The sequence below is a fragment of the Coenobita brevimanus genome, chromosome 18, assembly GCF_032717465.1.
Source record: "Coenobita brevimanus isolate Jiangsu-jjx chromosome 18, ASM3271746v2, whole genome shotgun sequence".
In the NCBI taxonomy this organism is placed as follows: Eukaryota; Metazoa; Arthropoda; class Malacostraca; order Decapoda; family Coenobitidae; genus Coenobita; species Coenobita brevimanus.
The window spans coordinates 18,361,522-18,378,674 of record NC_136971.1 but is presented as its reverse complement, the minus strand read 5'-3'; the positions used below and the strand labels follow the sequence as shown (position 1 = coordinate 18,378,674).

Sequence of the window (17,153 nt, the reverse complement as noted above, 5' to 3'; positions counted from 1 at the left end):
GTTATATCGAACTGAGTTACCGAAGGACGAGCTTTCTGAAGACTTCAGACGTGACAAGACAAAGTCGCTTTAGGTCACCAGGAAATTGTCAGATAATCAGTGGCTCCAGAAGCTGACCTACATGGAGGACATGTTCTTACTTATAGACTTAGTAAATGTTTGCCTTTAAGTCTGTTTTACCACGGTGATTGATTTCATGGACAAACTAAGATCATTCAACATGATGCTGGAGCCGTGGGAAGGAAAGATTAGAGACAAAAATCTTAGCATGTTGAACACCTTAGTGAAGCACTTGATAAAACCAAAGGCATTGGAAAACTAGAATTGGTGCACCGTGTGTAAACACATCTTTCTTCCCTGTGCTTGGTGTTGCAGTCTTATTTCACTGAACTGGAAGGGTTGGAATCAGAATTAATCGGAAACCCCATCATTGTTAATGTGCACCTTCTCCCAGATAACATGCAAGAAGAATTCCCTAGAGTAGCTGATGACCTTGTTGCAAAAGATGCATGTGAAACACTTCTCTTAACCTAATTCTGGTCTAAAATGAGTGAGCTTTACCCTGCTTTAGTTGATGTTACTGTGAGGTCTTTGCTGATGTTCCCTAGTACAGCAAACCTCATTGTGTTGGATCAACTGAGGGGAAGCCCAGTCCGATAAAGCCGATAATCTGGTTAGTCTGGTGGTCCTCCCTTTGGAGTTGGTTTTCAGGCACATCATGGAAAATAAGTTAAAATAGCCTGTTCTGCTACAAAAAATGATAACTAAACCCATTTTACACTAACTTGGCCCATAAATTCAGACCCTTGTTATAGTGCTTCTTCATGACTAGCAAAGTATTAATACTGCCTTGTACAGTAGTCACTCAAAAATCCTGCGTAATTCAACCAAACACTGCACTGGATATTGCATCGGTACCCCCAATCAGCTATCCATTTGGCATTGAGCCAGATAATGTCACCATCCTAAGCTATCCGTCTTGACTAGCTACCCTAAAAACTCTTACATTGTTATCTGTCTGTCATCCAATCGTACATTGCCCCACGAGGAATTATTAACTATAAGTAAAAGATTAAAATAAAGCACAAAATGCAATACAGTATTGATACAGTACATAAAGTACATGATATAATAGTACTTGATATAATCATACCTATAAAGAATATACAGTATACAGTAATCATATACAGGTATAATTGTGGGCAAAGCAAGTGAAGCAAAGTCTACTGTCAGTGTGAGGGCGACAGAGTAAATATAAGCGACCTGACCCGACCATCTCGCTTATCAGTCTAATAACTCTTTGCCTGTGGCAGGTGCATACTTTCATTAAAATTCATGTTATTCCATACCCTTGGTCATAAGGATGTAAGGACCATGCTAAATCTGGGATCTTCCTGAGGGGTGTTTGACAGATGAAAAAATACTTTCAACTTTTCTGTCTTTGGAGCAAAATTACCTAGAGAAGACACCCATTTTCAAGCAGTTTCCAGTTTCTGTTGGCGAGGATTACAGCTGTGCAGTTCATTGCAATGGTCCAGTGTTGCTCCATCTTCTTGATTATCTCCATCATCATCTCCATGGAGAGAACCACATGATGCCTCTTAGCAGGTGGTGGAGGAGCCATGGAGACAACAACTAGGACCAGGCAAGGGGTAAACAGGACCAGCAGTAGCCAGGTCACCACCACAAAAGCCACAAACTCATCCATCACACAGAACTAGGGTACAGTAGTCAGAGCACTAGGGCATGGAGCACTGATGGGCCACAAGGGAAGTCACAGCATTACAGCAGTGAGGCATGGTGGGTCACATGCTAAGTCACAACACGGGGGGGGTAGACACCATATGGGTCACAAATGCACAAGGCACGGCTAGGCCCACACTATACAGCATCCAGTTGAGAGAATGAGAGCGCCGCAGTTGGCTTGCCGCATTGGGTGGGCTGTTCTCGCAACGCATTTTGATTGGCAGGCGTGTGTTGCGGGGTCTGTCCACTCTCCGAGTGGGTCCCATGTCTGTGCCAGATGATACACATTACCACCAAAAATGCATAGTACCACTGATTGCTTCGCATTTCTGAGCCAGATATTGCCTAATTTCACCAGATATTGTTTTAATAGAGTTAAGCCACAAGCTTCGGATAATGTGTAGAGTGGAAATTGTGACGACAGATAATTGAAAGTCAAATGTATAACAACTCGGCAGCAATGAGAGGGAGAGGGCCAGGTTTGGGTAAAAAGGGTTGGAAATACGGTACAGATTGATGTAGGGTGCTCCCACTCCATGCTCCTCATATGTTGTAGACTGAGTCCACTGTCAATCATCGTCACTCTTGTGTGGAAAAACCACTACCAGCAATGGTAACTGCGTTCTGAGTCACCCCGCACTCGGGAAGCGATTCAGCAGGCCTGTGTCATGCATTCCATGTAACAGATAATAGACATTATATGCAAAAAAGTGTCTAGTTGGCCCAGAGTTGTCCAGTGGGTCTGTGTAGTTTTTCTCATTCTGGATGGTATCTGATATATATGATGGTTTGTCTGGGGACCCTGAAAGTAATCATTAAATGTGAAATCTGGTTTAGCAAGGTACGGTAAAGTGAGGGGTTACTGTACTTGCCTATGTGAGTGAGGATTTTCAGTGCTGTTGATAATGAAGCTAAACACTGAGCATGGCTTAATGTGGAGCATGAAATTTAGTATGTCTGTTTAATACCGCTTCTCAGAGTGAGAAACTTGTTTGCACAAAACAGGCACCGCTATCACTATCTATCTATCTATTGCCAGACGCCTCAATCCCGTTTGGGGTGGCCACAAACAAATCGCCTCCAAGTCGCCCTGTCCCCCGCCATTTCACTACCCTGCTCCCAACTCACACCCCCCTCTCTCATATACCTCTCCACCCCATCCCTCCATCTCATCCTCAGCCTCCCCCTCCCTCTTCCCCCCTCCACCTCACTCACATATACTCTCTTCGTCAGTCTTTCACCCTCCATCCTCTCCACATGGCCAAACCACCTCAATGTGTTCCTCATAACACTTCCTATCACATCCACATCCACACCACAACGCTTCTTTATATCCTCATTCGTCAGCCTGTCTCTCCACGTGACTCCACAGGCTCCTCTTAAATAACTCATTTCCACTGCTCTCACTCTTGACTTGTGTCCTTCCAACAATGTCCAAGCTTCACTTCCGTACGTTAGAGTTGGTATCACACTGGAGTTTAATACTGGTTGTCACTCTCATCTTAAATGTCAGGACCAACTTGCTTAGTCCTGGGTTCCTGTGCTCTTCATTGGGCATCATGGGATTGGATTATGGATGGATGGATGGATGGATGTCATATTTAAAACATGGTGGTAATTCTTACTTGCCAAAGAGTAATTATAATTTTGTTAGTTGTACAATAGCCAGTATAGTACCATTCTACATTGAATTTTTGTTGTTGCTTGTGTTCATAAAGTAACAATAGTTTCATTCCCGTTTAATGTCACTGTACGTTAACTGTAATCTTAATGCTAAACTGCATTAATAAAGTCTTTATAATTTCAACCATTTGAAAATATCCATTGTAGTACCACTGTGTATTGAATTAGTCTTATTACCATTCTGTATTCAGTGTCATATTAATGGGACTAGGGTTGATGGTCTGATAACTTGGGGTACTTCGTGGGAAAAAAATTGAGAACCTGTGATAATACAGTAAAGTTGAGGGATGTAAGTTTGCCTGATATTTCACATTTTTCATCTCTCGCTTATAACCATGACATACACATAGCACTCCTACAAGAAACAGAACTCACACACGCATATAGTAGACTCCAAAAATTAGACACCACTATACACAGAAAGCCGCACAGGTAGAACTGAGGGCCATGGAGGCCTCCCCATCACATACATTCACACATCACTCCTCTACCAAGACAACACAAACAGCACAATCACATTTCCAGAATGATAACACGTTAGTCATTCCGTGTCAGATCTGGTCACAAACAAGAAATCAACATTTCTAGCATGTCCTTTCCTCCTGACAATCCCCACATTGTACCAGTGCAGTACAGCCCTCAGCCCCTTCATTTAACACTGACACCAAAATCTGTTATTGATGGGAGCTTAACACTAAAAACACAGCTTATGAACACACTCAGAGCAGTCACCAAGGTTTCAGCATTACAGTACATTAAAAGTCAACAGCGTTTACATTCTGGATGACATCTCACAGTACACCCTCATCCCACAACAGGCACATTGCATCCTCTCCTCCTCAGACATCACATTCTGTTCACTAACATTGCACTTTCCACTACTTGGTAAACAGAACCCTAACTCAGTCAAGATCGTGTCCCCTTCATAATCATCATAGGAATACTGTACAGTCCAGATCATTGATCACACCTTACTTTACAAACTGCAAGAAAGCATACTGGATAAAATTGATTAAAGAACAGAACAACACATTAAGCAACACACCCAACACCAGCATTAATACACACATTACAAAATTGAAGAACATCTTACTCTGTCTGTCTGTCCATCTATCTATCTAGCTATCTATTGCCAGACACCTTAATCCTATAAGGGGTAGCCACAAACAAGTCGCCTCTGTCCCCTGCGATTTCGTTGCCCTGCTTTCAGCTCACATCCTCCTCTCTCATATACCTCTCCACTCCATCCCTCCATCTCATCCTTGGCCTCTCCCTCCCTCTCCCCCCCTCCACTTCACTCACATACACTCCCCTCGTCAGTCTCTCACTCTCCATCCTATCCGTATGGCGAAACCACCTCAGTGTATTTCTCCTAACACTTTCTGTCACATCCATGTCCACACCACAATGCTCCATCATTTCCTCATTTGTCAGTCTGTCTCTCCATGTGACTCCACATGCTCCTCTCAAATAATTCATTTCCACTGCTCGCACTGTTGACTTGTGTCCCTCCATCAAGGTCCAGGCTTCACTTCCATACATTAGAGTTGGCATCTCAGTACTGTCATGCAGTGACTTTTTTACTTCCATGCTCACTACCCTGTTTCTTATCACTACTTTCAAAGAACCAGGAACCTTTCTTCCTTGTTGTTCCCTTTCAAGCACTTCACCCTCCAAACTTCCATCCTTACTCATCACATTACCCAGGTACTTAAACACGCTTACATTTTCCATTTCCTCCTCATCATATCTCACTGTATATTCAGTGACTTCATTGCTCTCGAAGACCTTAACTTTACTCGTCCCTACATTCACCTTTAGATTCTGTTTCTTACACACACTCCCAAACTCTTTCACCAAGCCTTGCAGCTCCCCTTCGTCTTCACTTAACAACACAGTATCATCTGCAAACAATATTACAGGGAGTTTCCAAACACTGTCTTCTCTCATTAGGGCTGCTCCAACATCCACTGCCCTTCCTAGTATCCTTTATAACCCCATCTATATACAGATTGAACAACTATGGAGACATGGTACATTGCTGTTTGAACCCAACCTTCAAATAGAAAAATTCACTTAGTTCACCATCCACATGCACTGCAGCCTCAGCACTGTCATACTTGTACCTTTCATTTTTGCTGGAAGTTTGCTCTCATTCAGCCAGTCCCAAAGAAGGGTGACCATTCCCAACCCTCCAACTATCGTCCAATAGCTTTAACATCCTGTATCTCAAAAGTTTTCAAGTCAGTTCATAATAGAAAAATTTTAAAGCTTCGTTTCTATGACAGCCTTCTTTCTGATCGTCAGTATGGGTTCCGTCAGGGATGCTCCACTGGCAATCTTCTCACCTACCGTTCAAACTCTTGGTCATCCTCCTGTCGGGACTTTGGCAAAAACTTTGCCATTGCACTTGACATCTCAAAGACTTTTGATGAGTATGGCATAAATCTTTAATTTCCAAACTGCCCTCTTACGGTTTCTCTCCTTCTAACTGTGCCTTCATCTCTAGCTTCCTTTCTGGTCGTTCTATAGCTGCTGTTGTAGACAGCCATCATTCTTCTCCTAGAGCTATTAACAGTGGTGTTCCTCAGGGCTCTGTCCTATCACCAACCCTCTTCCTTTTGTTCATCAATGACCATCTGAGCTGTACATCTAACCCTATCCACTCATACGCTGATGACTCCACTCTTCACCTTTCCATTTGGTTCCTGCAATGTCCATCTCAGCAGTTACTTCAGCAAACAAGGGATGAGGCTATGGCACACCTAATGTGTGACTTGGCTTATATCTCTGACTTGGGTAAAAATAATCTGGTTGTTTTTAATGCATCGAAGACTCAGTTTTTACACCTATCAACCCAACAGAATCTTCCACAGGTGTGCCCACTAATGTTTAATAATGTTCAGCAGAATCCTGCATCATCCTTGAACATGCTTGGAGTTTCATTTACTCGTGACTTATTTTGGAAAGATCATGTTACATCTCTTGTAAGATCTGCTTCCAAGAGATAAGGTGTGCTAAGCCGACTCTATTCCTTCATTACCCCTGCACAATTGTTGACTCTATAGAGGGGTTTTATCCACCCCTGTGTGGAGTACAACCCTCATGTGTGGGGAGGCTCCCCACATACAGCTCTTCTCAATAGGGTGGAGTCAAAGGCTTTTCGTCTCATGAACTCTCCTCCTCTTACTGACTCCCTTCAACCTGTCTCTTCGTTGCACTGTTGCATCTTTATCTTTTGTCTATTGCTGCTTCAGTGGTCCCTGCTCCTTTGAACTGTCTTCATGCATTCCTCCACATCTACAACGGGCGCGTAGCACCTGTCTGGCAGCAAATTGTCATCGCTTTTCTGTCTTACTCACTAATGCAAGAGTTAACCGTTACTCCCAGTCCTTCATTTATGCAACAGGTCAACTGTGGAACTGTCTCCCTCTGTCTGTATTTCCTGCTTCCTATGATCTCCAGTCTTTCAAATGCAGTGTGTCCAGGCATCTTGAAATGATTGGATCTTGAATTTGGCCCTCTCTTGTATTTTGTTTTTCTTTTGGAAGGAACAATTTTGCGGGCTCACGGCCTTTGGTTCCTTCCTCCTCACATAAAAAAAAATACAGGTAATAATAATAATACTCTTCATGGCATTCAGCAACTTCACATTTACTCCATATATTCCTAACACTTTCCACATTCCCCGTCTGTCCACCCTGTCGTATGCATTCTCCAAATCCATGAATGCCGCATACAACTTCTTTCCCTTTTCTAGAAACTTTTCCACTAATGACCTAAGAATTGATATTTGACCTACTCATCCTCTTTCCTTCCTAAAACCTCTGTGTTCTCCAACTAATTCCTCTGTTATTTCCCGAACTCTGTCAGTAAGTATTCTGTCGTATACTTTTCTTATTACTCAAAGAAGACAAATGCCCCTATGATTACCACACACTTCTTTTTCCCTGTTTCTTTTGTACTAGGGAGTAATTATACCTGACTTCCAATCCTCCAGGACTCTGCCTTCCTACCAGGCCAATCTGCACATCTTCCACATCCATTCTAGTACTGTCTCTCCCCCATGCTTCAGCATTTCACCATATACACCATCAATTCCTGGGCCTTTCCCCATTTTGACTTTCTTCATTGCATCCACAGCTTCCATTCTACTGATTTCTCCCTTTCATCTCACATCCTTCCTTCTCCCTGCCATTCCCCAGCCACTTCTGCTTGCAATACTTTCATTCTCTGTATTCAACAGTTCCTTAAAGTGTTCTCTCTGACTGCTCACTTTTTCTCTCTTCTCCACTAGCAATGCACCATTTTTATCTTTCACTCCCTGACTAACTTCTTTATCACCTTGTCTAACTCTGTTTACCTCTTTCCAGAACATTTTCTTACATTCCCTCCAACTTATGCTCTAATTCCTTCCAAATTCCCCATCCACTCACTTCTTACTCATGTCCCTCATGTTCCATAACAGCACATATTTATAGCACTACACTCAACAAACACCATACCGACTAACCCTACACAACAAGCATCCGATGGCATCACCTCATTGACATCCATATTAACAGTGCACTTCTCACAACTGCAGTATAGTCATTAGTAACACCTCTGATCCCATATCCTGACACAAATTAATCGTTTAGATCTACAACACAGACTTGGAGAACAACACCAAACATTGGCTTGCCAACTCTATATCTGGTAGACAAGCACATGTTCTCTTTCATGGCAAGTAATCACAAACATGAAATTTCTTTAACAGAGTACCACGGATGCTCAGTTCTCCTACCAACACTCTTTAATCTATACATGCATGATATTCCCACATCCAGGCCAGTCATAAACATAGTGCTGTTTGCTGATGACCTCACCATGACAACCACATACCACGTTGGAGACACAGCCTACACAATATGACAGAACTACCTTAGTGTACTACACACTTGTGTCAGGGACAACAGGCTGACATTCACTCCAGCTAAATTCATTGCTCTGCTCATAACCATCAGTAACCATGAACACGGGTACTCCACTGACATCAGATTGAACAGTGTAAGTGCCACACACCCGCTCCACTAAGATCCTTGGAGTGACATATGACACTCTACTCACTTTCAAGAACCATGTCCAAGGCATCAAGTGGCAGTGAATCCTCAGACATGGTACTATCTATCTATTGCCAGACGCCTCAATCCTGTTTGGGGTGGCCACAAACAGATCGCCTCCAAGTCGCCCTGTCCCCCGCCATTTCACTGCCCTGCTCCCAACTCACACCCCCCTCTTTCATATACCTCTCCACCCCATCCCTCCATCTCATCCTGGGCCTCCCCCTCCCTCTTCCCCCCTCCACCTCACTCACATACACTCTCTTTGTCAGTCTTTCACCCTCCATCCTCTCCACATGGCCAAACCACCTCAGTGTGTTCCTCATAACGCTTCCTATCACATCCACAGCAACACCACAACACTCCTTTATATCCTCATTCGTCAGCCTGTCTCTCCATGTGACTCCACATGCTTCTCTTAAATAACTCATTTCCACTGCTCTCACTCTTGACTTGTGTCCTTCCAACAACGTCCAAGCTTCACTTCCGTACGTTAGAGTTGGTATCACAATACTGTCATGTAGTAACTTTTTCACTTCCATGGTCACTTCCCTGTTTCTTATCACTGCTTTCAAAGAACCAGCAACCTTTCTTCCCTGCTGTACCCTTTCAAGCACTTCACCCTCCAAACCTCCATCCTTACTCATCACACTACCCAAGTACTTAAATGTACTCACATTTTCCAATTCCTCACCATCCAACCTCACTGTACATCACTGACTTCACCTCTCTCAAAGACCATCACTTTACTCTTCCCTACATTCACCTTTAGATTCCATTTCTTACACACTTTCTCAGACTCATCCACCAAGCCTTGCAGCTCCCCTTCATCTTCACTCAACAACACAGTATCATCTGCAAACAACATTACAGGGAGTTTCCAAACACTATCCTCTCTCACCAGGGCCACTCCAACATCCACTACCCTACCTTGTACCTCTTTTATTACCCCATCCATGTACAGATTGAACAACCATAGAGACATGACACATCCCTGTTTCAACCCAACTTTCAAAGATAAAAATTCACTTAGTTCACCATCCACACGCACTGCAGCCTTTGCACCATCTTACATACTCTTCACAGCATTCAACAACTTCCCATCTACTCCATATATTCTTAACACTTTCCACAATCCTTGTCTATCCACCCTGTCATATGCTTTCTCCAAATCCATGAAAGCCGCATATAACTTCTTTCCCTTCTCTAGAAACTTTTCCACTAAAGATCTAAGAATGAATATCTGATCTGCACAACCTCTTCCCTTCCTAAAGCCTCCCTGTTCTTCTCCAACTAATTTCTATGTTCTTTCTCTAACTCTGTCAATAAGTATCCTACCATACACTTTTCCTATTATACTAAGAAGACAAATGCCCCTATGATTACCACACACTTCTTTTTCCCCTTTTCCTTTGTACAAGGGAATAATTATACCTGACTTCCAATCCTCCAGGACTCTACCTTCCTCCCAGGCCAATCTGCACATCTTCCACATCCATTCTACTACTATCTCTCCCCCATGCTTCAGCATTTCACCACACACTCCATCAATTCCTGGGGCTTTCCCCGATTTAACTTTCTTCATTGCTTCCACAACTTCTATCCTACTGATTTCTTCCTGTCTTCTCACCTCCCTCCTTCTCCCAGCCATTCCCCAGCCACTTATACTCGCATTACTTCCATCCTCTACGTTCAACAATTCCTTAAAGTGTTCTCTCCATCTGCTCACTTTTTCTCCCTTCTCCTCTAGTAATCTACCATTTTTATCTTTTACTCCCCTGCTAACTTCACTTCCACCCTGTCTTACTCTTTTCACCTCTCTCCAGAACATTTTCTTACAGTCCCTCCACTTTACACTCAAATTCCTTCCAAATTCCTCATCCACTCTCTTCTTACTCTCTCTTACTAATCTTCTCACCTCTCTCATTCTTTCTACATATAACTCTCTCTTCTGCCTCTCAACTTCTTCCACGCCCCTATTTCTCATCCATTCATTGTATGCTTTCTTCTTTTGTGCCACAGCCTGTTTCACCTCTTCAGTCCACCACGCTGTTCCTTGCACCCCCCTGCGTCTTCTCTTCCTTCCACACACCACATCACATGCTGCACATATTTCTTCTGTAAATATGCAACACACACCTTCCACGTCTCCCATCTGCTCCAATTCATATTTGCCCAATCGTTCCTCCACTTCTCTCTTATTCTCTGCCTTTTTCTCATCCTCTTGTAACCTTTCCACTCTCCTTGCAACTACTCCTTCCTCTCGTCTTTCCCTTCTTCTATTCCTCCATCTTACTTGAATTCTAATTCAGGCCACCACCAAGTAGTGGTCAGAAAGTCCACTCCCTCAACCTCTATACACTCTTGCATCCTTTACACATCTTCACATCCTTTCATCCACACACACATAATCAATCATTGCCTTCCTTTCATTCAGTTCACCACCCACCCTTCTCATCACTCGCCATGTTTATCTGTGGATCATTTTATGCCTGAAGAGGGTATTGGCTATCACCAACCCCCTCCCAGCACAAATGTCCACTAACGCAATCCCATTCTTATCTATCTCAGCAGGCACACCCCACTCACCAACTATTCCATCCACCTTCACATTCCCAACTTTACCATTCATATCACCAATCAAAAACACTCTCTCATTACTTCCAAACAGAGATAGCCTATGTGCAGTAAAATGAAATTTTTTCTTACTCTGCAAACAATTCATTAGATCAGTGATGTCCTGTGCTGCCCTGGCTTGGGCTCACATGCAGTCTAATACCCACTACAACGCCTTGCAAACCATACAGAACAGCACTCGACACTGGGGATCGGTGGACAGGGGTAAATTACCCCAAATAGGTTAAATAAAAAAGTCGGGGACATAATGCATGCGATATGAGAGGTAATGCATGTGGTATATCACTGATTTCTCACACAAATGATGTAAGTTTTAGTGAACAAGATGTAAAACCACATACAGTATCATGATATTTGTTGCGTAGCTGACGTACTATTGACATGTGTACACTTTTTTTTTTTTTTTTTTTTTTTTTTTTTTTACTCAAATAAATTTTTGAGTAATACTCTAAAAAAGTTCCCTGACCCATGCCTTACACAACACCATTGGCAGCACCAAAACTTTTCCCACAGCTTATTAACATTATGAAGTAAATCTCTCTGTTTGAGAATATCTTGATGTGCGAGGCACACAATTCTATGCAGCAGCCTGTACTGATACACGGCACCCTATTATAACATGACAGACACGGCACAGCGGGGGATATAGAACAATCACCATGCAATCATTGTCTTACTCTCTACAGTAACATGTCACCTCCAGACATTCCAACACAAATAATTAAGAAAAGCATCTACATACTCACTTCTCACAGAGGGCAATACAACACCTTGATCAGACCATTATATTACAGGCCCATCCTTGTGACCTACCCATCATAAGCATCATTAGAGAAGATGGAGTTCACTTAGCTAGGTTTAGATCAGGACGTCACCCTGCTCTTTTCAAGTACCAGCTTCAGTTTGAACTGGATGGAATCACAAATGACGTGTCCTGTTTGCAGAATAGGTCCACACAACATAACACACATATTGGTGCACTGCACAACACACTCCATGCTAAGATGCAGACAACGTCAACAATGTTAGGAACTTATGGGACTGCCCCTAATGGTTTCTTGTAACCCAGGAAACCATTCACAGTGCTTGCTGGCAACCATATAACAAAATAGTAGCGTGATGTAGAACCTACTTTGGTGGCCCTGTTACTTGGGGGAGAGATGGAATTGTACCAGCAGCGTGTCATTATTTGAGTTTTTTATTGTAGGAAAAAAATTAATTGTTCAGTTGTATGTGAGGGTAGCTATGTACACCAACTGTGCTCTGTAATACTGTGAAAAGAGATGTGACTGTAGAGTTACAGATTAATGCTTCAGAATTTGGTTTCATGACCCACAAATTCTCCTTTTCAAAAGGTATGGGAATGTAACTTGTATTTTCCCATAATCTGTGGCACACACACTTTTATTGAACACAATCCCCCCTAAACACACCATCTCCTTGAACATAACCACTTTGTTGGAGGACAGTCGGCTGTATTGTACAGTACCTCAATAAAGTATCAGAACAACTATGTGGGAAACAAACTGAAAAACCAACGATATGATCTGAAACACACCAGAGGTGAACGTATGATTTCAGAACTATCTACCCGTAAGTACGGATACTTTCTTGAGGCACTGTACAGTAATACTGAATTTCCAGTGTATGAGTTTGTGGATTATGCATTTGGTATCCATACCATAAAAACCAATTTTGATAAGTTCTTTTTATTATTTTAGCTCTGACCAGTTATAAAAGCATCCTTTAATTCCCTCCCTAATCCTCACAAATGGAAGATGGTGGACTGTAAGAAAAAGGCAGCTTCAGCATGCAGTCCCTTTGCTCACTTTCAGAAGAGGCTGGAGCTGCAACAGCAATAGACTAGAATAATTACAGATGCCTATAGCCTGCCCTCTCATATTGAAGCATCCTTTGGTCCATCCATTTGTATGTTTGTGTGTCTTTTTTATCTGTCCTTCCATCCATCTGTTTGTCCATCCGTACATCCACTTTCCTCTTACTACTATCGTTCATGCATCCATCTCTTTGGGCAGCCATGCGTTTACTATGAAATTAGTGAGTCAGCCAGTCCATCAGTCACCCAACTAACTTCCTTTCCTTACAGCGGCCAAGCAAGAGATGCTAAAGTCGAAGTTGCCCAACTCAGTGCTGGGGAAGGTGTGGAAGATGTCGGACATAGACAAGGATGGCATGCTTGACTCTGACGAATTTGCATTGGCCATGCATCTCATTAACATCAAGCTGGACGGCAATGATCTGCCTGCGGAACTCCCAGACCACCTTGTGCCCCCCAGCAAGCGAGGGTTCCAGGCCTAGCATTGCCCCCCATCACCCTCCCTTGTCCTGCCCTTTCTTGGCCTGGACCATCCTCATGTTATATCCAGTCAGCCTCTCTCGACACCACCAGATCCTGCCTAGTGGTGACCACCTTGTCTTACCTTGCCCTTACCAACAGATATCGCCATCCTAGCCTAACCTCACCTTCCTTTACCTTTCTGAACCTGCCTTTTGTTGCTTTTCTCATTCTTTCTTCCCCATTGTTCCCACCCCCCTTCCTTTTTATTTCTTTCTCTCTGTGCCTCACTGAACCTGTCATTCTTCTGAACCTGCTTTTTTCTGTTACTTTTTTTTTTTTTTTTTTTTTTTTTTTTTTTTTTAAACATTACCATATATTATTTATTTGCGTTTTTTGTTCAGTAGTCCCCCCAAACCCCATCTTAATGTAATATATAATCCTTCCTATATTTCTTTCATCCAGTCAGAATTTATTGTCTTTTTCCTGTTGCGTCCTGTCATTACCTAGTCATATTCTGCCTTTGAAGGTGCTGGTTGCCTTGATCAGCTCTTGTTTCACCTTTCTTCCCCCCCCCCTCCCTCTCTCTCTCTCTCTCTCTCTCTCTCTCTCTCTCTGTCTATCCTAGCATTACCCCATACCAATCTGACCCTTTAGCAGGATTACTTAAATTTTTGGTTACACAGGAGAGAGTGGAGTGAAATTTTGTACACTATATTGTTTAAGATAGAACAGATGTGCTTTTGTTTACATACCTTTGGGGAATGTATGGATGATGGTTTAATGTTGTGGGATGCTCAGATTATTTATAAGGAAAGAAGGGATTTTCATATGTATTGGCAGGGTTGTATGTGTATTTGGTGATTAGTAAAATAATTTCAGCCTAGCCTGTTTCAAAATTTTACATTGAGATTAGTCATTAGGAAGAGGAAGAATATTTTTGTGCAGTAGAGTTTGTATGCTATAGAAAATTGTCATCACTGGTATTTACTGCAGTCTTATAATACCACTAGCACCAGTTGCTATTGTAAACATATATGATATCTGGGGCTACCTCCCAGAAGCACTACACAGTATAATTGACAGCATTATGTAGAGAGAAATATATTCATGTATAACCAGTTCACTGAAGGTGGTTATCTAGTTGCCTGTCTGCCCTCAAAACTTGATATTGTTGAATAAATCAGTGGCATTGGCTTCAGTTCCTGGCATGACTCTGTTAACTAAGAGTAGGAGTGATTTTGTGTTTAGTGTATGGGAGAGAGAGAGAGAACAAGGTTTGAAAGGAGAAGGATCTCATGCTTGGAAGAAGCACAGTAATTTGAATGCTCAAGTTTTGCATGGTGAAAGAAAAGGGAATGAAGGAGAAAACTATAAAAGCAAAAGATGAATAAGCAAGAGTATGTCCACATTAAAGCCAGTTTTGTCAGATCATGTAAGTTGGTGTAAAAACTGGAAGAACACCCTGTTTATTAGGCCATGGAGATTTCATAGCCTCATTTTCTGTGCGATTTATTTACATATCATGCCTTAACATTCACTATTATGTAATTTATGTTCTTTTGATATTGACATAGTTTGCATCAGTAAGTTACAAGATGTTGAGGTGTAACAAGCAGAATACATTGCTGAGGAAGATGTGCAGTGAAATCTCCAGAGCCTCTTGGGATATGACTGTATGTCCAATTACATACCCATTGTGAGAGCTCTGAGTACTCCAGAGTGAAGGAAGCATCCCTGGATAAACTGCAAGCCAGCCACAATCTCTACACTGTACTAGCTTTCAGATAGGCCTAAACACCACGCCGCAAGTGCCGCTACTTTTTCCCTGCAAATTGTTCTGCATTGGGAAAGATTTATTTTGTTACCTATGGTACAGTAGTAGGCATGAGTGTCTTTTTTGTAACATTATGTATATTGATATGATTTTGTTGTCAAAGTTATATTGCCTTAGAGAAGGATTTTACATTTAAGGAATTCATCTTCTGTTGTCTTAAGAGTGACAGTTTGTTTTGTATATGTGTATGATTTGTTACTGGAAAAGAAATATATAAGAAAATTCTTTTATAAATTTTCACTTAAGCTTTTACAAGGTGCTATATAAAGATATGCTAAGCTTGGTTCTGGAATTTTCATCTGAAATATCCTATCTATGTCATTCCATCAATGTTGTTTTGTCAGTCACGCTGAGCTGCACCATACTAAGTTGTGGTTCAGTTTGTTGGCTAATTAGATAGTTTGTGAAAATTCTGAGTTGAACATACATGATCATATTGAAATTATTGTACAGTATTTTAGTTGGGGGACTGGCAATTATCCTTTAAGTACATTTTTTTTCTTTTTTCCCTCATTGAATGGAGATCATCCTGTACTTTTTTTTTGTTAAGAATATATACAGTATATATATATATATATATATATATATTTATAGTATATGGCAGAAAAATATAATTTTTTTTCAGAAGAAGTAACAGACAAAATTGTAACATCAGCCCTTTATTATGCCTTTTTATGTTCAAAATTGAGCCAGTGAGGTATGAGAGTTTTATTGACACAGAGCACTGCACCAGTATTAAAGCGTGGGTTCTTAGTTCAGCAGGAGGTGGGAAAGCTGTAGGGTAGCCAAAAGAAAAATAAGCAGTTCATTATTTTATCACCAACTCTATGGATGCAGTAAGTTTCTATGAGCTGAATAAATATTGTACACTGTAAACTGAAATATAACATGAAGTTCCCATTTCTTGAACCAAATATTGATTGTGATTTATGGTAATATTTTTTGTGCCGTGGGTCTCATGAGCATAACAGAATTGCCTGTGTTGTCTTAAATGAATCGCAGAGTAAGTCATATGGACCCAAAAAGTTGAGCCATTTAATTCAGGGATGTGGGGGCACTCACCATCCACTCACTCAATGTAGTGCTGCTGTCAGGTGTCTGCCCCTCCCTCTCCTCCATTCTTCATTCCTTCCATCCTCTTCTGTCTTGCTTTGCCTCATTCTTTCCTTGTCCTTCTGCCTACAGGTGACTTTACACTCCCTCTTCTATCTGTCTTTCCTTCATTCTTTCCTCTTGTTCTGCCTGTGGGTGACTCTGCACTGAGTCACAAGCCAAATGGTTTTCTGTACACTAGGAAACCATTTACTGCGCTGGGTTGTAACCATATAACCAAATTTTGGCGCCTGGTGGTTTAATGGGTAATTATTGCGCTCCATTCAGATTGAGCTGGTGAAGGTTTATATCCAAGGGGTGGTTGGGGTTGATTGCTCATGTAATGCCTCTCAGGGATGAGTGAGGCTGGTCACCCTCATCTTAAATGTCGGGACCAGCTGCCTAGCCCCGGGCTGCTACGCTCCTCATTGGGCAATGTAGGATTGGATAATGGATGGATATCTTTTTCATTTTATTCTTGTTATCAGACCTTATGATTTAACTAAGATAGACTTTTCAAGGTGGACAGATAAGATACAACCCCTTATAATATTAGATGCCTGACTAAAGTTGAATTAAATTGTCTGGTAGCAGCTAGAATAAACTAGAAAGAATGTCACCTAAATTCAGTTGTCAATCAGTGAGCTTTGTTAAAACTGACAGTTACATTAATTCGTAAACTGTGGCACTGGGGAACATGACTTGGTGCTTAGTGAAAGAAAAAACTAAGTCACCTCCCCATTTTCACTTTCAAAATGGC

The 17,153-nt window shown here is 41.8% G+C and overlaps 1 protein-coding gene across 2 annotated transcripts in view; it reads left to right on the top strand.

Annotated features, from left to right (window-relative positions):
- The window catches only part of LOC145391506 (EH domain-containing protein 3-like), a 176,617-nt gene extending 160,787 nt beyond the window's left edge, over positions 1 to 15,830 (top strand). For both annotated transcript variants that reach the window (XM_080266133.1, XM_080266132.1), the window contains exon 6: positions 13,276 to 15,830. In XM_080266133.1, the coding sequence (XP_080122259.1) occupies positions 13,276 to 13,487 (212 nt within the window). In that variant the 3' untranslated portion in view covers positions 13,488 to 15,830. The remainder of the gene's footprint in view (positions 1 to 13,275) is intronic.
- Positions 15,831 to 17,153: the final 1,323 nt, after the last annotated feature.